The sequence below is a fragment of the Montipora foliosa genome, chromosome 10, assembly GCF_036669935.1.
Source record: "Montipora foliosa isolate CH-2021 chromosome 10, ASM3666993v2, whole genome shotgun sequence".
Taxonomy (NCBI): domain Eukaryota; kingdom Metazoa; phylum Cnidaria; class Anthozoa; order Scleractinia; family Acroporidae; genus Montipora; species Montipora foliosa.
The window spans coordinates 19,048,722-19,071,304 of NC_090878.1; the positions used below are offsets into that span (position 1 = coordinate 19,048,722).

The 22,583-nt window shown below is 39.0% G+C and overlaps 1 protein-coding gene and 1 pseudogene across 1 annotated transcript; one reads left to right on the forward strand and one right to left on the reverse strand.

The window, feature by feature from the left end:
• The window catches only part of LOC137974459 (tetratricopeptide repeat protein 28-like), a 282,236-nt pseudogene extending 276,656 nt beyond the window's left edge, over positions 1-5,580 (reverse strand).
• Positions 5,581-8,090: 2,510 nt separating this feature from the next.
• Positions 8,091-12,712, forward strand: LOC137974456 (uncharacterized). Its single transcript, XM_068821464.1, has 2 exons — positions 8,091-8,191; positions 10,481-12,712. The coding sequence occupies exon 2, from the start codon at positions 10,497-10,499 to the stop codon at positions 11,454-11,456; it is 960 nt and encodes a 319-aa protein (XP_068677565.1). The 5' UTR covers positions 8,091-8,191; positions 10,481-10,496; the 3' UTR covers positions 11,457-12,712.
• Positions 12,713-22,583: the final 9,871 nt, after the last annotated feature.

Below are 22,583 nucleotides of genomic sequence, written 5' to 3' on the forward strand. Positions count from 1 at the left end.
TGAGATCTAGAATTTTCGAAACATTTGTTGTAAAATTTCTTGCTTGCCTGCCTGTTCTAGGATTTTCGAACATCTAAAAAATGGTATCATTGCCTATTTTTAACGGATTTTTACCCTAAAAAGGTCACCTAGAATTTTCGGGAGCCTTTTTTCTGGCTGAAATTTTCGAAAAGGTAAGTTTTGATCCCTATAAATTTCGGATCACTAGACTTTCAGCTAGGAAATCCGAACAGATGAAAAATTTGTAGGAGATAAAGATATGCCTATATCTACCGTTTACATACTAAAAGACGTTTAACAATGCTATGTTTAAGTGGTTCTGAACTTTTATCTCGTTGGGTGCCCCTGATAACAGAATCAGAATTCTTCAATGCATTCTCAGGCGCTCATTATTTGCTCTGTCAAACCCTCGATTTTGGATCTAACCGGATATGAAAACTGAAACTTAGGACGCTTTCCTTTTGTCAGAACTGTCTGGCCAGACCAGTCAGCCTTCAAAGAAAATGCAACAATTTAAAAGAACACTTGCATGATAATCCTCGCATTCTTCTGGAGGAGTATATATCATCTTCGGAATGTATTAATTAGATGGCGTTATTGACTTAGCCCTTCGAAATGCCTGGTCAGGCCAGTCAGTTCTGTGCAAAGATTGAAGCGTCCTTTCGGAAAGCTTTCGATTCTTAACTCGGCGTCATTTGTGAGTTGAGTCTGTTGGTTCTCTTCTCTGCACCGAGAGGTTTTTCTCCGGGTACTGCTCCGGTTTCCCCTCTCCTCAAAAATCAACATTTGACATGAATTGCGTTGATTGTTAATTTCAGTTTACAGTGTCCCCAATTAGTGCTCCAGCGCTAGAACGACTAGACACTTAAATAAAGATCCTTCCTTTCTTCCTTGCTCCACTTCATCTTACTATCAAAGACTTAATTAACTAATTTTCTCGGTGTATAAGCAAAGAATGGAAGTTAGGATAGTTTATCACACAACAAACAAATAATTAACTATATATATAATACACAGTGGGCTAGAATATTCACATACCTTGCAATGCTCTCCTTGCGTTCGTGCTTCAGTCACAACTGAATGACGGTGGCCGCTTCTCAAAATAAACGTAAAAATACCGTCATACTTCCTATGCTTTAATATAAAGCCGGTATAGAGAAACCAACAGAAAATAAGAGAAAAGGAATCAGAACTCGTTCATTACGCATAAAATTCCTTGTTCATACTACTGAAGTGCTCCTGTGACCAAAAAAAGAGGTCTTCTTGTTCTTGGATTTCAAAAGTTCTATTTACTTAACACTAAGTGACCCAAGTTTTAAAGCCTTGATTACAAAAAGACACTTGTTTATTTTAACTGGAATTTTCTTATTCAATGGTCCGCCATTCCTAACTTTAAAATCTTGAGGGAGCTGATTCTTGGTTACTTTCAGGGCTTTTAAATTACATTAAAAGAGAAAAAACCAAGAGACATGTCATCGGAGCTGCAGGTTTGCATCGCATTAGTCATATATTAATGAGACAACAGGGCCATAAGGAGCAATGAGCGACTTATCACTGAGTGTTGGTCCAAATGGGTGCTTTTTAAAAGCAAAAGTTTCGTGGTGGTAAAGCAAGGGCTTCGTGACTCTGAAATTCCAATTTTACGTGATTATTCATTATCAAGTCTCTTGGTAAAACATTGTCTTGTGGGAAAAGTGATTTATTAACTTTCTTAACACAATGTTATCTGAGTAATACTGGAGCGTAAAACTGAAAAGTTTTTAAGGGAAGTAACAAATGGAACAGGAAGAACAAGAAGTCATTTCAACTTCGATCAAATTGCAAATTAATGCAGCAGTTCTACACGGAAAGAGATAAAGAGATTGTTACCCAAATAGTTAATTGTTCCATTAATCCGAACTACTGATTTCTTATTCCTTTGCGATTGAGGTCGTTATGGGAACGAAAATATATAAGGCTCTAACCTTGCTTAGCTTTGAAGAGGCTGTGTTACGAAATTTACTATTTTTATGATAATTAGGCAAATTTAGCGACGGGGAACTCAGTGGCAACCAAATCAAGGGAAGCGTGAAAATATACAACTACTTATATCATTGAAGGAAGGTTTGAATAAAACATTAAATATAAAAAAATACGAAAAAATATAAGACTCTAACCTCGCTCAGCTTCGAAGGGGCTGTGTTACGAAATTTATATATAATTAGCCAAACTTGGCGAGTACGAACGGGCAACCAAATCAAGCGAAACGTAAAAATACGTTGAATCTACTTAAAACGTTGAACAAACGTTAGGGGAGAGCAAGGGCAAACCTGAAGAAGATTATAATGTATGGAATTTGTGTTTTTGAAAACTGTTTAGCCTAACAGTTTTTCTTTGTCGTTTGAAACTTTAATTTTGTATGCTCCACAGATATTTTTCGTCACGAATTTTTAATTATCATTTGCTTTATAACTCCCTCCATTTTGAATCTCAGCACCGGCTAAGAAAACTAAAGCCTTCTCTATTCATAAAAGATTCAAGATAAATGCATCATCATTTTCTGACTTGCTTTCTCGGTGTACAAGGAAAAAAATAACGGGCAGCATAGGTCGATCATACCACAAACAAATAATTTATTACACCCTTGCAGCAAGCTAAGTATTCAGTCCTATTGGCTTGCAAAGTTCCCCTTTACAACGATTTGAGCAGGAAGAATAAATCCCACTTCAAATAAGTTAAAGAGGTATAAGAAATACTGGTGAATTGTTTGCGTGCCCACGTCAGGCACAACTGAATGACTGTGATAACTTAATTCATTTCAATTCAGATACTAAATACTGACAGAGTTGTTAGCTTTAATCCAAAGTTCCGAGAAACCAACAGGAAGCAAGAAAAAAAGTAATTAACGAATGAAATGATATATGAAAAGAATGATATTATATTGAAGTGCGGATATGAAATCAAGTCAAGCTGCGATCTTCGCAGTTATGAAGGAGAAATAACTCTATTCCTAAAATGTGCCTTATTCCAGGGATAACTTTATCCCCGGAATAAATTCTGTTCCTGAAAGAAGGAATAGCGCTATTCAGGAATATATCTGGGATAAATTTATTCCACCTTGCGAGGTGGTAATAAATCGCTATTCCATGGATAAATCTGCAAAAACAAGATGGCCGACATGTTGCTGTTTGTTGCTGAGGCTTTTTAACGCACGTCTGGATGACTACTTAAGCGACAACGACGTCAAGTCGAGATTCCGTTTTGGTTGAGACTCCATAAATTACCTTGCCGATTTGTTGTCCGATGATCTAGCGAAAAACACCGCTCGTAATCACGCACTTTCGCCACTTGTTCAAGTTCTTGTAGCCTTACGTTTCTTCGCATCTGGAAGTTTCCTAGAGGTAATCGGTAACAGCGGTATTCACCGGACTCAAAACCTTCTGTTATTCCCGAAAAACCGGGGCGTGTTGTCATAAACTTCGACAATCATTTTACTCGTATGGGAGGGCTCGCCTGGTGCCGGTCCACCGCCCGTCTTCCTTTTTTTGTTGGCTAAACTCCTTCTTGGCTATACTGAAAAGCCCTTTCCATTTCTGTTTTACTTCGTAGATGGTTCTGCTGGCTACACCAACGGCATTAACCTTCTCTGTAACGGCTTTTCATGTTTCAGTTTTGGCTTTATTGGTAACATTGTCGGTAAACTTGCTTTGCAAGATGCCTTTTTTTCCCTCCACGTTTTCTGTAATTATTGCCAACTCTCTGGTAGTAAAATTAGGTTTCCTTATTCTTTTTTCGGCACTGTTTCCGGCATGCTCTTCTGGATCCATGTTTACACAGATACAGAAAAATTATAATTTGGCAAATTTAGCGACCGGGAACTGGCAACCAAATCAAGCGAAACGTAAAAATACATGTATCTACTTAAAAATTGAAGGACGTTTTGAATAAAACACCAAATACAAATTTAAAGGAGGCAAGGCAAGACTGAAGAAGATTAAAATGGATTGCTATTTGGTTTTTGAAAACTGTACAGCCTACCAGTTTTATCTTTGTCGTTTGAAACTAAAATTCTGTATGCTCGACAGACATTTGTTGTCACGAGGTCTTACTTATTCTTAGTCATCATTTGCTTCATATAAACTCCTTCCATTTTGAATCTCAGAGCCGGATAAGAAAACTAAAACCTTCTTTATTCTTAAAAATTTCAAGATGCATCATTTCTGACTTGCTTTCTCGGTGTACAAGGAAAGAATTGAGGGCACTATAGGTTGATCAAACTACAAACAAATAATTTATTAAACTCTTGCAGCAAGCTAATATTCCTATTGCCTTGCAACGTCCCTCTTTACAACCAGTTGAGCAGGGAAAATGAATACCATTACAAATAAGTTAAAGAGGGGATGGATTTTTTGCGTGCGTGCGTCGTTCACAACTGAATGACTGCGATCACTAATTTAGTTTAATTCAGAAAATATGCATAACAGAAATACTGAAAGAGTGGTTAGCTTTAGTCCAAAGTACAGAGAAAGCAACAGGAAGCAAGTAAAAAGTAATCAAGGAATGAAATGATATATGAAATGAATCGTATCAATATTGAACCGCGGATATGAAATCAAGTGAAGCTATGATCCTCGCATTTATGAACTGCGTAGAGTCGGTAGAAAAGCCTGAAAATTCAAGTCTTGAACGGGGTAACGGGTTCAAATCCCGTTGAAGTCTTGAATTTTCAGGATCCTTCCTAAAATTGCGTTCATAACTGCCGGCGAGGATCATAGGTTCACTCAAAAAGTAATCAAAACTGGTTTATTAAGCATAAAACGATCTTGTTATATCGGACAATGTTGACAGACATCGACCAACTTAATTACCACTGTCGTTCCAAATGGATCATCAGTGCGGACTGATGTGAGGCCAAAAAACGACCCTGCCGAATTACGATTGATGGTTACTACATTCTCGAGCAACTCCAAAGTTATTAGGAGAGGCATTTAAATGACAAACGAAACATAAACAACACCAAGTCATTTTATACTCGATAAATCTGTGTAAATTATGAGGCAGCTCTTTACGGAACGATGACTGTTTACTCCAAATAGTTGATTCTTCCATTGCTCCTAACAACTGATGATTTAGTCTCGCGGGGTTTAAGGTTGCAAAGGGAACGCAAATATATGAAGCTCTAGTCTTGATTAGCTTTGAGTGTGACTTTAAAGCCGATGAGACATAACAGAATCAGAATTTTTCAACGCATTCTTAGGCACTCATTTTTTGTTTCGTGAAACCCTCGTCCATTTTGATGAATCTACCCAGGTAAGAAAACTGAAACGTACTCTACTTCATCTAAACTTAAGTGACTTAAATTAACTTACTTTCGCGATGTACAAGGAAAGTATAGAAGGCAGGACAGTTCTATAACACAACAAACAGATAATTAACTTCACACAGTAGGCAAGAATATTCAATTACGCTTACCTTGCAATACTCTTAGTCCTTGGAACAGAGTGAGCATCAACAAGGAATCCAGCTACAAATAAATCAATAGATAAGCAACATCGGTAGATTGTTTGCGTGCGTGCTTCACTCATTAATAACCGCATGAAAATAATGGATATTCAATTCACTGAAGCATGATACAGTCCCAAGATTGCTTTTATAAATATCCCCCTTCCCCCCCTCCCCCCCCCCCCCCATCCCACAAAAAAAGAAAAGTTAATAAAACGTATGGAATGGTGAAACTAGTCAATAAGACTGCATATGACGTCAAAATATGATAAGAGCAGAAATTTTGTGGAACACGAGGCGTTAGCCGAGTGTGTCACTAATATGATAGAAAATTAGTTTTGGATGATAGAGACGTCAGCTATGCCAGCAAGCAACGTAGCGATTTCTCGTGGTTTCCAAAGCAGTCCAGTAACCACACCCAATACCCTTGTTTTGTGCTGCGGTAGACTGAAGTTGGTAAAACGAGATCAAAGTTTATTGCTTCCGCAGCAAGCAAGCCTGAACCGAGCAAGTAACTCGGGTCTCTAATAGGCAGATAAATTCAGTACAGGAAACCTTCTCTCTTGCAAAACGCAATGCATTGTGGTCCTCAGTAAGAGCACAGGCACAAGGGATTTGAAATGTTGATGATCTTATTCTTATGGAATTTTAATTAATTTAAGGGGACCGTTACTTTCAAGAGGGCTGTTATCTTCGGGAATAATTAGAAAGGTCTTCAAATTAACGTTACTCTTGGGTGCCCCTATTTTCGGAATTCTACGTTACATGTTAATTAGGTCACATTTCGTGGAAAAGTAGAACAGAAACAAATCATGCTTGTCGACGGTTGTATCCCAAAACCAGTCCTTTCAATTCAATTATGTGTTTAGACTCTGCGTTAGATAAAGGAGTGTCAATTCCGAATCGTTAATGGAGATTTGACAAAACCGACCCCACTGTTCTGTTGCTCTGTCAAAAGTCATAGTTTTGTTTGAATTGCAAATCAAAGATAAACTTCATTGCCAAAATTCAATTATTATACGAGGGATGTCCGCTTAAGAGAAAGCATAAACAAAGGAAAATCCAATTTTAATTTCAAAAATGTCCGCTTACTGGAATGTGTAAATACGGAGATTGACTGATAAAATAGGGAATTGAAAAATGTGTCTGTACGTAGAGCTTTTTCTTCTGCACCACAAACAAGGGTTTTGGCCTTGAGTTTCTTTTATGGTTGCTTGACTTTACTGGAAAGCATTATACCGCGCTTTCTAAGAAACGTCCTCTCAACCAAATGACCATACAAGAAGAGGATTAAAATTTTCGATAATAAGCTGGGAAAGTGCAACATTTAATGCTATTCAACTAATAATTGTCAGGGATTTGGGATCATAAGATTTTCGACATAGTAGACTAAATGTAGATAGAACTTTGCCTTAATTTGTTTCAGCGGAGACAGTGAATGTGTTTAGTTCACGATTTCACTTACTCCAAAACGTCAATTTGAATGAGTTTTAGCTCGATTCAATTGTAATGTAATCGTGGAGGGTGAATTCTTGTGATTCTAACTAAATGAAAGGTTCTGACAGCTTTCCATTCTTTCGGGTTCTCTTGCTCCGATGTGCACATAAATCGAATACTAATTAGCCCTGGGCGAAATACTGAATCAGATGTTTCTCGTGCAAACAATGAATGAATAAAATGATATATGAAATTAACCATGTACTGAACAGTTACTGCGGATATGAAATCAAGTCATTCTATGATCCTCGCAGTTATGGACGCAATTTTAGCAATTGCGTAGAGAAGCCTGAAAATTTAGGACTTCAAGTGGGTTTGAAGCCGTGACCTCGCTATACTGGTGCGACGCACTAACCAACTGAGCTATGAAGCCACTGAAGTTGGGAGCTGGTCATTTGTGGGTTCTAATGTTCCCGTGAGGAATGAATCAATGAACAAAATGATATATGAAATAAACCATATACTGAACTGTGGATATGAAATCAAGTAATGCTGTGATCCTCGCAGTTATGGATGCAATTCGGTCTGACAAAAACCTGAAATCTGAAAGTGAGACATGCAATAGTGAGAAATTTCCTTTAGAGTCTTTTAATTACTATTTTTCGAAGTATAAAGTTTGCTTATTAATGAGGTCTAAGGTCGTCCAAAATATCATGTAGGTGCTTAATAGACCACATTCGATATAATTCAGTCCTAAACGAAAGGCATCATCTCGAGGCTCTGGGGAATAAACTCATTCAAATCCTTATATTTAATCCCCAGAGCCTCGAGATGATGTCTTTTGTTTTAGGACTGAATTTTGAATCGAAATTGGTCTATTGCAGCCGAGAATGTTTGCAACCCCGATATTAACACGTGAATCACGTAAAGTTTGAATCCTTTTCTCGTTCACGGGGGCACTTTATACAAGAACTTTCCCAGGACAAAAAACATTTTTGCTGCATGGCAGAAGTCTTAATTATAACTTAAGTTTAATTCGCTTTCCGTTTCAAATTAATTATAACGCCCTGCTACTAAAGGAAGCGAATCATCTTCATAAAGACTTCCTTTCCAAGAAACGCCTTCATAATTTCCCTTATATAATAAGCACACGATTTCAAGCGGCAAAACCGTTTAGGTCTTTCACACGCTCAGAGGCTGGCTGACAAAGGCAGCAGCATAATCGTCTGGTTATCTGGCTTTCTTCGCTAGCAAGAGAGAAGAGACAAGTGAGGTGAGTGACTAACAAAGAGGTCTTTCAGATCATTATTTTTGACTGATTTCGTTAAAACTGTTAATCACCTGCTACGGACGTACCCGAAAAATGCGCTGAAGATCAACTATCTTAAACGTACTAGAAATGTGTAAATTTGGAGTCCCGGCGTCATATCTAAAACTTTATCCTTGTAAGATTATGAAGACCGTGATTTCACATCGCTTTATGCTCCCTTCAAACATTTCCTGGCTTGGAGTTCCAAACAAAGAACAATGCCCTCACATCATGTAGAACAATTAAGCAAATTCTTAGAATAGAAACGAAATCAATTTGAGAAACCATTTTTGCAATCCTACAAGAAACGCCAGACAAGAAAACTGTAGCTAGAGAGCTAGAGATCTTGAAATCTTGAAAGAAATGAACCTCTCACAATGTAATGTATTTCTAGCTTACACGGGGTCCTTCCACACATATAACGTTTCCTTCGTAAACGCGTCGAAAGTTTTCCGTGCGCATGAATCCTGGGGCGTTTTACGGATAACGTTTTAATCCCATCCACACGGGCACTTAGATTAGACAGGAAAGTCCTAATTAACACCAACAATCTTTTCTATCTTCTGGGCTGAAATTACAACTGCAACTACACACCACCTAGTACCTGCGAGGTCGTCACATAAGGAATCCAAGTCGTATTCATTTCGTGTCAAAATTGAGTCTAATAACTTCCCTTTTGAGGTGATCTGCGTGTACATTCCTAAGAGCAATGTTGACTTGAACGCACAAAACAGAGCTCAGATTAACTCATGATATATAATTTAGTAAAAGAACAATTTTTAATGTAGTGTTGATTTTGGTTTTGTCCCTTATGTCAACATGGGTATGTATCGTTCCAAGGGGTATGGCTCTCGAGCAATTTTGGTCTAAAATCGGGACGTTACAGATTTTGACAATGTTGGTCCGAAAATGGGCTATTTTCTGTTCTGTAGTCTGAAGCAAGGTAAACAGTTTTTCCTTTACAAGAACTTTGATGCCAAATCAGTAGCATGTTTTGGTCAAAAATCGGGTATTAAAACCCTCTTCTTGTTGTCTGAAATAGGGTCTAGGGGAAAGGGTTGCATATCTACACTTTGCGTTAGGCTCAAAAATCTCGCTCCACTTCCTCTCCAAATCAGAAGTAAAACCAAAACCACTCGTGACTCGCTCGAATGCGTTTTCCCGCGTTTAGCGCCGGCTACTCGAATCTGCTTTTAATTCTAATTGGTTCATTGACTTGTTTTCGTGTGAAGTAATTAATCTGAGTTACTGTGATGACGATCGTTTCAGTCTTAAAGAAACTGAGTTGAAAATGCTCAAATGTGAATAGCTGCTCTTTTTATCCTGTTGGCGAAATTCAATGCTTATAAAAAACCACTCCTGGCTAGAAATTCATATCTTCGTACTTGTACGTCAAGCAAAACATGCATGTTAATTACATTTCGTGGAAAAGCTTAACGGGAACAAATCATCTCTTGTTTTAGTTTAATTAGAACTTCATGCCTAACACAAGATACATTTTATGGGAACAAAATGCTTTTCGAAACCGGGCCTTCAATGTGTGGCCGTTCAATTTCAAGTCTGCTTTTAAATTGTGCTTTGGATGAGTGGAGCTTCATTTAGTCATTGAGATACCTTTTTGATTTACTCATTATTGAGTTGCTAAATTATTCATAACAGCTTATAATTACATTGTCTGCAAAGTAGGTTACATTTCGTGGAAAAGCTTCACAGGGAGAAATCATCTCTCGTATAAGTTTAATTAGAACTTCCTGCCTAACACAAGATACATTTTATGGGAACATAGAATGCTTTTCGAAACCGGACCTTCAATGCCTGGGCGTTCAATTTCAAGTCTGCTTTTAAATTGTGTTTTGGATGAGTGGAGCTTCATTTAGTCATTGAGATACCTTTTTGATTTACTCATTATTGAGTTGCTAAATTATTTATTCATAACAGATTATAATTATTGTCTGCAAATTAATGATTGTTTATTTCAATGTTGGAGCTTTTCTGTGATGTACTGTTGACGGTCACGGTAAAGCTCTGTAAGAGGTTTTCAGAGTGATTGCGTTTAGTTTCTACTAGCAAAGTTTTAGCTTTCATTCAGACGCTGTAGCAGTTTTCCTAAACTTTCTCCAAGTGTTCTACCTACCCCTAATTCTTTCCTTACACTGAAAAATCAATATTGTGACTAAAAGACCGAATTATTTATTTGAAAACAGAAAAATCATTTGTGCGTCAATCAGTCGATGTTTGTTTCTCCGCTTTTAGACTTTTCAAAGCTGCAATGAGTCACTTATCGAGTTTTCTGCTGGTAATCGTCGGGATCCTTGTCGCTGGAGCATTAGCAAAGAGTAAAAAGTGCAAGCAATGCAAAAACTGTTGTAATGTCAACAGCTGTGTTTCCAGTGAAATGCGCGTACAGGAACAGACCAAGGGGATCATTCGCGTCTCTCAGCTGTCCAACGGCGACACCATCCGTGGGATCAGGGGAACTGAGCGGATGCCTGGCTGGTGCAAGGTGAAAGCTGTTTATCCTAGGGCCCATACCGACAATTTCACAACCTACGATGGCTTCACGGAAGACCACATGGTAATTGATGCCGATACTGTTCGCCCGTACGGTAAGAAAGGAGAGGTGAAGAGATCTCGTCTGTTTACGCTTGCTACCGAGTGCGACGCGGCGTTAAACGCAGATGGTCAGGCGTTCACGCCAATCAGCACCACGTTCTGTCCTCATGAGCTGAGCTGGAGCGAGTATCTTCCTCTGATCGCTGCCATTCGCCGCGTGACCAACCGCACAGGTTACTTTTGGTATCTTAGCGACGCTTTCCATGACAACCAGACAGCAAAGGTTCCACGCTGGATTGACATGCTTCACGACATCTGTACAGAACTCTTGCGCTGCGCGCGTGAGGGAGAATGCCAAAAGTTTGAAAAAATCATGGAAGAGTTTGTCCACGAGCACTTGAACAGGAAGTATGTGGTAATGGTTGAGAGCGCATTTCCCAACATGGGTGGAGACGTGGACAAAGATGAAACCGGTACAATCACTGAGGTGGTTCGCGAGAAAGGAACAAACAACGTTCTGCTTTTCTCAGCCGTGGGCTGTGCTGTAGCTGGGCTCTTGATCGCGGTTGTCGCATCGGTCCTTCTGTACCGCATGCGAGTGAAGAGGAAGCAAAAGGCACTAAAGGAGCCGCATCCAAACCAACCACCGGTTATGGTCCAGGATACCAAGGCATAGAGATGGCACCAAGTTAGCACTGCAGCTTTAAATTTGCCGGACACCGTCGCATAACTAGTTTTCCTTGCCATAGGTCAGGAACGTACTTGTTCATTAATTGTAAGGGTGGTTAGTAAAAAAACACATTTTAATAATTTGATTTTTAGCAAGTAGAGGGAGGCAGCTTTGACACCGTCGCATTATTAGTGTTCCCTTCTCTAGGTCTGGAACTTGTTTTGTCATTGTAAGGGTGATTTGTAAAACAGCAGTTTTCCCTTTTGATTTTTAACACACAACGGCAGCGAAACGGAAACACATTTAATATCCTTAGGGAGCCATAACTGTAACCTTTTTCACTTGTACATTTTGTTGTCCCAATACAGGCTTGTGATAATAGAGCGTTTTCACATGACGTCACGGCGGCCATGTTGGTGTTCCAAAACAAAGGAATGGCGGCCATCATGGTGTACCAAACGAATCCTCCGGGAATTGAACTCTACTTTTACGCAAATACTTTCCTTTGTTTCAGTAATTCAATATGGCTGCTGGTCACGTGAGTGAAAACGCTCTATACTCAGAAGGTTTGGTCCTTTGTTTTGTTCATTAAAAAGAGTGCATGCAGACATATTCATGCTTGCATGCACTCTTTTTAACGAATAAAACAAAGGACCAAACCTCCTGAGTATTATCACATGATCTGTATTGGAAATACAAAATGTACAAGCGAAAAAGCTCCATTCAACACATTAATAATTGATACATTGCCCAAATATGGTAATAAAGCTCTAGATAGATGTAGGTCTACATGACGTCTATTCGGCGATAGATGTAGATTTCGCAAGAAAATGTGAAAATGACGGACCGGCGCCGCTTCACAAATGTTACAATTTCGGAATCTTCGTTTGTTATCAATGTGTTGAATTATAAAACAGTTATAGCGTTCAAGCTTGCGTGATATCGCCTAATTTTAGCCAACTCGGCCTTCGGCCTCGTCGGCTAAGTATAATAATTAGACGATATCACGCTCGCTTTTGCGCTATAACCGTTACATGCCTCCTGATATCCATCGAGTACGTTTAGAATGGTGTGCCGTGAAATGATGTCGAAAACGCAAAATTGCAGGATTTGAAGGCTTCCGATGTAATTAGTCTTTGCTGGTTTTGAAGTCTGGGGAGCTTCACTTTAAACTAATGTAATGCAATTTCGTCAGTAGAACTGAGTGTGGTTGTAGCGGTGACGGGCAGAAATAAGCATGCAATAAAATCATTTTCCCAGGCCCTCATGTCTCGGTTAATAGAGGAGTTCTTTACCCATCTCCAGGTGGAATACCCTCTGTAATGCACCGCACGGGGAGATCCCACTCAAAAAAGGGGCTTTTTTCCAGGCTAAAGGGTAAAAGGGTTAAAGATTTTGCAAGAAGAAAAATGGTTCGTAAGGTGGACATTTAGTGTTTTTAATGTGGTTTCCAGGTAAAAAGTTATGTGATAGTGAAAACGACAAAAACACTAAGATGACACACGCTTACATACCGATCTCTTAATGTGATCCACCTTCCCACACGCGTCTTTCCGTGGGAGAACAGTTTTGCTGTTCCCAACACAGTTTACCCCACGTCTTGTATGTGGAGCTGCCAGTTAAAGGGATGCCCAAACTTCCGCCTCGTATGTTAGCTACGCCATGCTGGTGAAGCCTAGAAAGACCGAAACGGTTGGCCATGGCTGCTAATTGACCGGGTGGAATGCTTGTGCGTATGCGTGATGTGTTGCCAAACTGGGTTGGTGTTTGAGTGTGTTACCTTGCCTTTTCTGTAAGAGTCATTCCACTATTGATGATCCCAACATGAACTGTCATCACCGCAGTATCTGAGCTGAGGGGCTACACTTTCTGCCCAAAATGGTTTATATAAAAGGGTAAACGTCGGCACCTCGGAGCCAGCCGAGAAAAAACGTTGCAGGAATTTCTTAAATTGTAAATGGTTTGAACCCAGGAGTCATATCATAAAGTAAAGTACGATCGTCGGGGTGAGTGTAGTCCTGAGAAGGACTGTTTGAGATGACATTGACTGACGTTTCGACAACCTGAGCGGAAGTCATCTTCAGAGTCAAGTGATTTGTGTAACGTCAGTAGTTCTTATCTACTGACGTTACACAAATCACTTGACTCTGAAGATGACTTCCGCTCAGGTTGTCGAAACGTCAGTCAATGTCATCTCAAACAGTCCTTCTCAGGACTACACTCACCCTGACGATCGTACTTTACTTTATGAATTTCTTAAATGTTGCTCTCTATTGTGAAAAGTTCCTCAAAAATTCCTTAGTTATTGGAAATCTGCCAAATAGTTGCCATTTTTTCTCAAAGAAGCGTCAAAATGCAGTGAAGTTTCTCAAAATTTGTTCACTCTTTTAAATTAATGGTCGCTTTAATGTCACTTTATCATTACTTGTTTGGAAGTGAAACGGAAACAAACCTTATTTTTACTAACTCCTGTCTGCCAACACAGTCGTCAAACGCAGAAATTGGCGTCCCTTCCGATTTTTTACTAGCCATCAATTTTGTATGACTACACTTTACCTTCGTCCACAAAGTCTGTTAGAAAACGATGCTGAAATGATAGTGGCAAAGTAAAATACGAGCCGATAAAACAGGTGACTGGTTGACTGTTATTTTAAGGACTGGATAAATTCCCAAGTTAAAAATTTTAAGTTTCCAGTAACGAAACGGCCTAATGTTTGGCGTTCAAACTGAAGGAATCCAGACCTGTTCGTAGTTTGTTTCCACCTTCCAGAGACAATATGGCGGGAGATGTACACGCGGATCGCGTTTGACCGCTGCGTGCTATCTGTCATTTTGCTTTTCCTTGTGGCTGGAACCCGCCGACCCTTTCGTTGCGGTGCTTCTTTCAACCTAGTTTTCAGCGCCCTTTTTCAACGTTGTTTACTTGCCGAGGTTTTGTGAGTTCTGTTTTATCCTCTTGTGATATTTCTCGTTTTGAATGTGCCGTCTTGTTAACTAGCTTATTTTTAACGTGGATATAACTAAACAAAAATAGTGCTATCGAATTAGAAAGCTGATTCAAGTTGCCAAAATTCCAATAACTGCAGAAGTTGATATGTTACAGACTACTAAGGGAGTATTTACCTTTGACCAGTGCGAACTCAGACCGGCGCGAATTTGTATCGGACTCCATACATTTCTTTTTATGCATTTACATGAGACCGACCCGACATTGAACTCAGACCGGTCTGGTTTCATCTCGGTTGCTGGACCGAGACGAGAAATTCTCGGAGCGGTCTGAGTTCGTACCGTTCTCATGTAAATGAGAAAAAATCTCAGACCGGGTCCAGAAATTTCAAGCCTGTACCATATATTTATTTGACAAAACAGTATTTCATCCCGAAATCATGCACCAAGAATTTCATCCCGGTTTCATGTAAACGGTTGCAAAAGATTCATACCAGTACAAGTTCATACCTGTCTGAGTTCGTCCTGGTCTGATGTAAATACCCCAGCCCCCAAGTCGAACCTCCAATAGCGTAGTTGGAAAAAAGGATAAATTTTCTACTGTTCAGGAGCGATTTTGCGGGCTCTTGAGTTACCTATTTCGGTAACGATCAAATAAGGTCTTTGGGTAATTTTGATCATTCTTTTTGAGATGTATGATAAATCCAAAGTTTGTGGTTATTTTGGCATAGCTTATTCAAGCCACGAGTTCCTGTATTTGAGCAAGTAGTATATTTGGATGAAGAGGCGTTTCCTTGCAATGCCCTCTTTATTAATTTCAACACCACATAATCCTGATTTTCGGACTTCTGCTTTTCGGGCCTTCCTTCTTTCACTTTTTTTTGTTATATTCTCTTTGTGATTTGTATACTTTTTCTTGTAATATTTTTCTTTTGTCTGATATTGTCTGTTCTTTCACTTGTTCTCTGTTTGCAGCATTTCTTGACCTTGGCGGAAAGATTAACTGCTGCGCTGGGTTGAACTTCCGTGCTGCTAATAAATTTGACTTCTCCTCCACTGTGACAAGTTCTTTTCTTTAATTAAACTGCAAAGGATTGCCCGTTCCACTGTAGTTAGACCCTGAGTCTATTAGATTCCTTGGATCACGGCGAACATATTTCATGTTGTGTTTGTGGCAAAGTCAGTCACCACTTTACTCACAAATCCTCTTCCGAGAACCATATTTATTTGAACTACGGAAAAAATCAAGTTAAGATGCGGATCATTGCAGTTATTAATTGACATTAATTGAGCAGTAACGAAAGGAAAGCCTGATTTTTTCAGGCTTTCCTTTCGTTACTACTCAAGAAACCTTAAATTTTGCCTTCAACACACTCAACGGTTGAGACATGGGTACGTTGGTTAGCCATTGTGACTATAAGCTTACAACGAATTGAATAACAGATACATCAGGTAACGTCCTACATGTGCCAAAGAAGGACACGTAACCCCCAAAAAACCTCTTGTTAGGAAAAATAGAGACCGTGATAATAATGATAATGATAATGATAATGATAATGATAATAATAATAATAATAATAATAATAATAATAATGATAATAATAATAATAATATTTATTTCAAATTATCAGTAAAAATACACACACTGAAAAAACCAAATAAAGAACTCTAAAACAAGTATTAGGCTTATAGAGATACAAATACTTGTACTAATTCTAATAATAGCAATAATAGTTATTAAAAAAAAAAAAAATTCTCGTTTCCTATAAACATGTGTATTAAAATAAAAATAATAAAAATAATAAAACAACTCTTAGTATTATAGATTTGATAAAATAAAGGAAAGAAAAATTATAAATCAATATTATAGAATGTTAAGACGCTCTTTGCCATAAAACTCAGTGTCAGAGGATAACGATATTTACAGAAGAACAACAATAATAATAATAATAATAATTGCCCCTGCGGGCTTTTGGCCAAGAAGCCAAAACCTGAGGAGGCAACCTAGAAGCCCCCGCGTAAAAAGGGAAAGTATCTTAAGTAAAATGTAAATTGGTAGATATTGTATAGGGAAAAGCAATCTTGATTTGCCTACCAAGTGCGCAAGGTGGTATATATCGGTATTGCTTAACAGGGCGCGCAAGGTGGTATTGGTATTCTTCACCGAGTTCGCGAAGTGTTCTGGGTAACTTGCGTAACGAATTGGAAACTAAAAGGAAGCTTCAGCGTAGCGATTGAAGGACGGTGAGTAATTTTCGAATATTTACAGCGATTCCTTTTATTTTGAAAATCAAAGATTACAGTATCTAATAGAAAATCATATTGCCTGGGTCAGAAATTATATTTTCAGGAACAAATCATAAAATAAACAGTGGCGACGATTTGTTAGAAAATGAAATCGGACTGAACAGGGGCGACAGACTCGACCACAAACTGCGAGACGCATCCTCAGAAAGCAAAAGCATAGTCTCAGTACCATCATTTTAAAACAATATTCGATCATTTTTACAACGGTTATTCACAGATATTAATAATAAGCGATTCGAATATAATAAGCGAGTTTTGTTCCTATTTTGTGATATTTTAAGGTACCGTGGAAAGAACCACGTGGATGTAAAGATGACGACAAAATGTTGCCTTTTGGTCATTGAATGTTCCTTTTCCTGTTTTACTATCATACTTTCAAGGCATTTTCCAAAATTATGTAAACTGCTTTTCAGCTGATAGCGTATGAAATAAACATTGATGGAAATTAAAAATAAATGCTGTTTGTTGTTGCCCATCCTTTCCTTGCATCTTTCACTTTCATTTACCTTCCTAATTACATGTAAAGGTCGGTTTACACGGTACGATTTCTCGGCCCGACGGCGTCGGCGTATTTTGACAGCCGATGAACTACCGATTCATGGAAATGAAAATCGGTCCGATGCAAAAAATATGTGGCAGTGCAACAAATTTCTTTTAAGTCGGGTCGACACTCCGACAGCAACCGCCTTCAAGTTGTCAATCAAAGGGTATGCAAGTGAGTAATGCGCACAAATACTTAAAAAAATTAAAGCGTTCAAAATGGCGGATACTAAAAAGACAACAGGAAGATATTTTGAGGAAAAAATACAGGTTTTACAGAATTTACACAGTAAAATTTATCGGCCCGGCAAAACCGGACGACAAATCGTACCGAGTAAACCAGCCTTAAAAAAATATGAAGACATCACAATGTGCAGCACCTGTTAATTGGATAACACTCCAACTGTCACCTGTATTATCTTAGGCGGGGGCAGCTGTAGTGAATTCCAAAACTATTCCTAGTAATAATAATTGAATAATTGACCCCGCAGGGTTTTGTAAGGCATCTTACAACACATAAGGCACTATCTGGAGAATAGGTTTTAAAAACTAGTGGTTCCTGGTGCTTTCCAGGTTTAGATGTTTTAAGTAATGCGAATATCTGAAGCAATACACGATTATCACTCGTATTCATATCAATAATTTTAAGGCTGTGAATTGTCTGACAAAGTTACCCAGAAAGTAACATAGTTTACGATAACAAAATTCAGGGTAAGGTCCTCGAAACTCATTCGTTATGACCCAGTGATTTTATGCATTGTAGCACATCATAAATGTTCCACATATCTTGATAATCAGGCATTGTGGACCTTGACTCGAATAAACCTTTTGAGAGTCTTTTTACTAGTGGATGATGGCCAAATGAGTGTCCTTCTGGTAGGAAAACCACAGTGGATAGAGCAGTCCGTGCAGTGTTAATTGTACTATGAGCACATCCACCCTTGTACAGTGTGTAAAGAAAATCAATACCATCTGCTACAGCCGAAACGAGGTTACCTTCGCACCCCGACAAGTGGCATGCAAGGAGCTGGAATTGCTTGTGAAATGGATGCAGTATTTCTGCATGTACGGGGAAAACAATGTTTGAGCCACGGGTTACAATAGAAGAAAAATCAATTAACATATGTACATAAAATGTGGCCACCAAGTTTGAGTTGGCCTTTTGGGAACAACTATTATGTTAGTTGCTTCCTCACTGTACATATTTTGGAAGGCTCTTGGAATAATGCAGAAAGTTGGAAATGGGTAAAAGGCTAGAGGATCAGGTCTACAGGAAACATTTCTCAACCTGAAAATTGGGTCTAGAGGCAAAATAGATCGATATAAGGCTTAATTCCAAATCAGTTCAGTACATCCACGTAGAGAGACCTATCAAGACACTACTGTTGCCTTCTCTCGGGATCCTTTATCAGCTTTAGTATTTGATTGCTCAGCAATATGTGTACCGGTAACTGGGAGCCAAACTTTGTGCTGGGTACACCATTCCCATACCTCCTTAACTAACCTACTGTTTGCAAAGGAATGACGGTTGCAACAGCTGTAGTGTTATCAACCATGAGGTTAATATGCTTCCCTGATAGTTGGTCAGGAAATTAATTTAAGTATTTCCAAATATTTAATATCATGCTGAGCTTCTTCTTGGGTCCAGTTCCCCTCTGTTGAGTGACCATCAACACATGCTCCCCAAACAATCAGAGATGCATCTGTGGTCACTTTTACTGTTGGTTGATTCCATGGTTAATTGCATGCTATGCCCGTGGGAGAGACTTAATTCACCAGCTTCAATTGAGATGGTCATAGATCCATCAAAGTTAAAGAACAAGAGGGGTAAAATAAAAAAATATAAGCACTCCCTGCAGCTAGCTACAGCTATTTGAGGCGAGCAGTGGTTTTAACGTGTATTCCCTTTGTTAACTGTCAAAGCGCTAGGAAATTCTCCATTTTATGTGTTCTGTAATGCAGAGGCCCATACATAACCCCAGGGAAACTGGAAGTCATAAGACCCAGGACTGGTGCTACTTCCCTTAGTGCAATGGGTGCAGGGTTTTTATAGTTGTAGATAAGCATCATTTAACTTTTGAGCCCCATAGGGAGTTAGTGTAATGGTCATGTGGTTTGGACTTAAGATAAACCCTAGGAATATAATTTCCTGAGTAGGGACAGGAACCCATAACTATGAACCTACAACTTTAATATTGAGTCTCTGTAACGGCATTTTCACAGATCAAGCTCTTTTTAGACGAGTTCTTCAATAGGATTTGGCTCGCACGAGTGACCATTCTCCGTCCCATGGGTGTTGATTTTTCATGCAAGACTTGTGATTGGTTGGAAAGGGCTGGTTTCGCGGGAAAATAAAACTATAAATAACTTGGTCTGTAAAAACGCCGTTTCATAGATGCAATGAAAGTTGTAAGCTCCTAGCCGTGGGCTCCTGGTAGGGATTAAAACAGATTTTCCTAGGTTTACAACAAATCCAAGTATATCTATAACAAACAATGTTTCTACATTGTTGATGCAGGAATTATAGTCATCTGCTGAAAGCCAAGTATCATCTAGATATGCAACTGACACACGACCTTGGTTTTTTGGGTGTGACAGCGCAGGCTTCAATAATTTGCTATCATTTTCTTGGGCACAAGCAATTAGGAAAAACACTTATTCAAGTGCCCCTTCCAGCAAAATGTTCGATATATATTTTTATAAAATGGATGTATGGGGACTGAGTAATATGCATCCTTGAGACCAATGTAAGTATAACAACCTGGTTTCATAAGGCATACAGTGTGCCATATAGTGTCCATTTTTAAATAATGGTGTGTGATTATTTTATGTAGTGACTTAAGATTTAAAGTCATGCGATGGGTTTCATCATTTATAGGACTAGTAACGATGGGGGAAATATACTCCCCATTTTCACGATCACAAGCCATAATACCCTTGTCATGCAGTAGTTTAGCGATTTCTGACTCAACAGACTCTGAGCCTCTGAGAGGTTAGCATGAATGAAAGTCCTGTTCTGACAAGGATTAGAATAGTATTTAATCTTTTGACCAGATACTGTTTCCAGAATTTCTGGGTGTGAAGTTAAAGTTTGCCATTGTAAATACAATGGCTGGCTATATGGCCCGCAGTGAACGCTTGAATTCTTTCATTCAAATATGTTGACAATAGCACCATGGAGGCAAATTCCTGCCTTACCTCGATCAAGTCAAATCTGTTTGATCGAGTATTTACTATTTCCGATCCGATGGATCCGTTCCTTCATGGAGTAGCTCTGACTGTTGTTTCTGAAGTTTTAATTCGTGCAGGGATGGCTCTTCCCTAGAAAAGGATTCTTACTGCTCGTTCGGCAGTTGGATTGGGGCCGATAGTTATGCCCTTTGTTGCTAGCTAAGCTACTCGCCATATCACTACTGATCTTATTTGAAGGACGAATGTGGTTAAGTTGGGTATGTAATTCGTCCGCAAAATAACAACTTGGTAACTGGGAGGCGCGACGCACTTAACGTGGCACTATCCTTGCTTGCGTTTGTTTTTATGGGATGACTTCGTAGTGACGTAACCAATGACGAAATAGAATTAGATTGCGTAAAACAGAAGACCAAGGCGAACATAACAATACCCAATTAGCAAGGACTAATCGGAATAACAATGATTCTTTTGTCCTCCGCCATTTCAGTCCGTTATATGAAAGTCTACCCTAAATTGAACACCCGTCTTATTCCGAAATAGGGAATTTAAGAATAGACGACGGCTATAACGTACTCCTCCAAACAACAACTTGAAATAACCAAATTTAAGGTTTTGATGACAACGAAGGCATACATCAGTAAATCTGCCCGAACCAATTCAATTATAGGATACTTCGCCAATATTGCAAAACGTAAACAAGAGGGAATAATCGTGCAAAACTTAAGATGGCTCAAACTTATATTTTAAAGTTACGTTTTCGTCGCCGTAGCCGTCGTGGTTTCTTAAATTCCCTAATGAGACGAAGTCAAGGATGAACTTAGAAAGGGTAGACCGAAGGAAATATCTGGAAATAATGCTATGCACTGACTTAATCTTGCGATCATATTGGCTGGTGATGCGTACCAACAATATTGGCAACTATTCGTCCAACGAAAAATGTTGCATTAACCTCAAGCAGCGTGGAAGTCTTTACCTTTTAACATACTGCCCAACGATATTACACGGACTGTAAGTGCCAGAAGTAAAATTTCTCCTTGTTACTTACAAAGAAACTGGAAGGTCGGCATTGTCGTGACTCTTAATGGACCGTTTGCAGTTGTGTGCTCAGTTACCTGGACTTTGAATGAAAGTGAGTCTGGAGTTGACCTCGCTTTGATAGAAAACTCACTCCTTTTCTTATGCTAATGATGTTGTTTTCATGCTAATTAGTAGGAATTTGCATAAGCAGAGCAGTGAGGTTTCTATCAAAGCAAAGTCAACTCCAGCCTCACTTTCATTGAAAGGCCAAAAAACTAAGCACACAACTGTAAAATGATCTATTGCTAGGTTTAACTCAATTGTTGGAAAACAAAGTTTTTGGCGGTATGTACAAAACATAGGTCACAGGTCATCGTTTTACCAGTGCAGAAAGAATCCCAAACAGTTAGTCCTAAACAAGAGGCCCAATGTTAGCATTGCTAAACGGTTATGGTTGTTTCTGTATTGCTAAGACAAAGACTCTCTCTTGCACTTCTCTTTCACTTGCGCTTTGCAAATAGGGAATTTAAGCAAGGACAACTGCAATGTCAACCAATATCTCACTCCAAAATAAAACTGACTCAGCTCTATTGCAAGTATTTCGCGATTATTCCGTCTGTTCACATTGTGCAATAAGAGCGAACTATCCGGTAACTGGATGGGTACGAACGGTTTTAAACAAACTAGAAAATGAAAGGTTCATTGTTACATGCTCACGTTGTCGTCAAAACCTAAAATTTGGTGATCTCACGTTGTTGTTATGCAGCGTACAGCAATAACATAAATGCTGCACGTGTGCAGCACCATTGTTTGTCCCCTTTTAACCAATGATATTATTGTTTTGTGGCGTGGTCGTAGCCGTAGCAATTAAGCTTCCTACTATCTGAGTTCGCTGACGGAGAAACTGTTGGTTACGGCCCCCAAATTCCTCACAACAGGACATAAACAAAACTGAAAACACAGGCAGTTGTATCTTACAGCACCGCCCCAAACAAACAAGGTTAGCAAGATATTTGTTACATCTCCAGAGCAACATAAACAAATGTGTATACTGTAAAATACGGCTCGCGGAATTGGCCAATCAAAGCGCGGGTACCATATGAAAGAAAAAAGTTTTTTAACTTCAAGTGA

Excerpts from the sequence above, each read along its gene's own strand:
- LOC137974456 (XM_068821464.1), top strand. The coding sequence starts at position 10,497 with ATGAGTCACTTATCGAGTTTTCTGCTGGTAATCGTCGGGATCCTTGTC.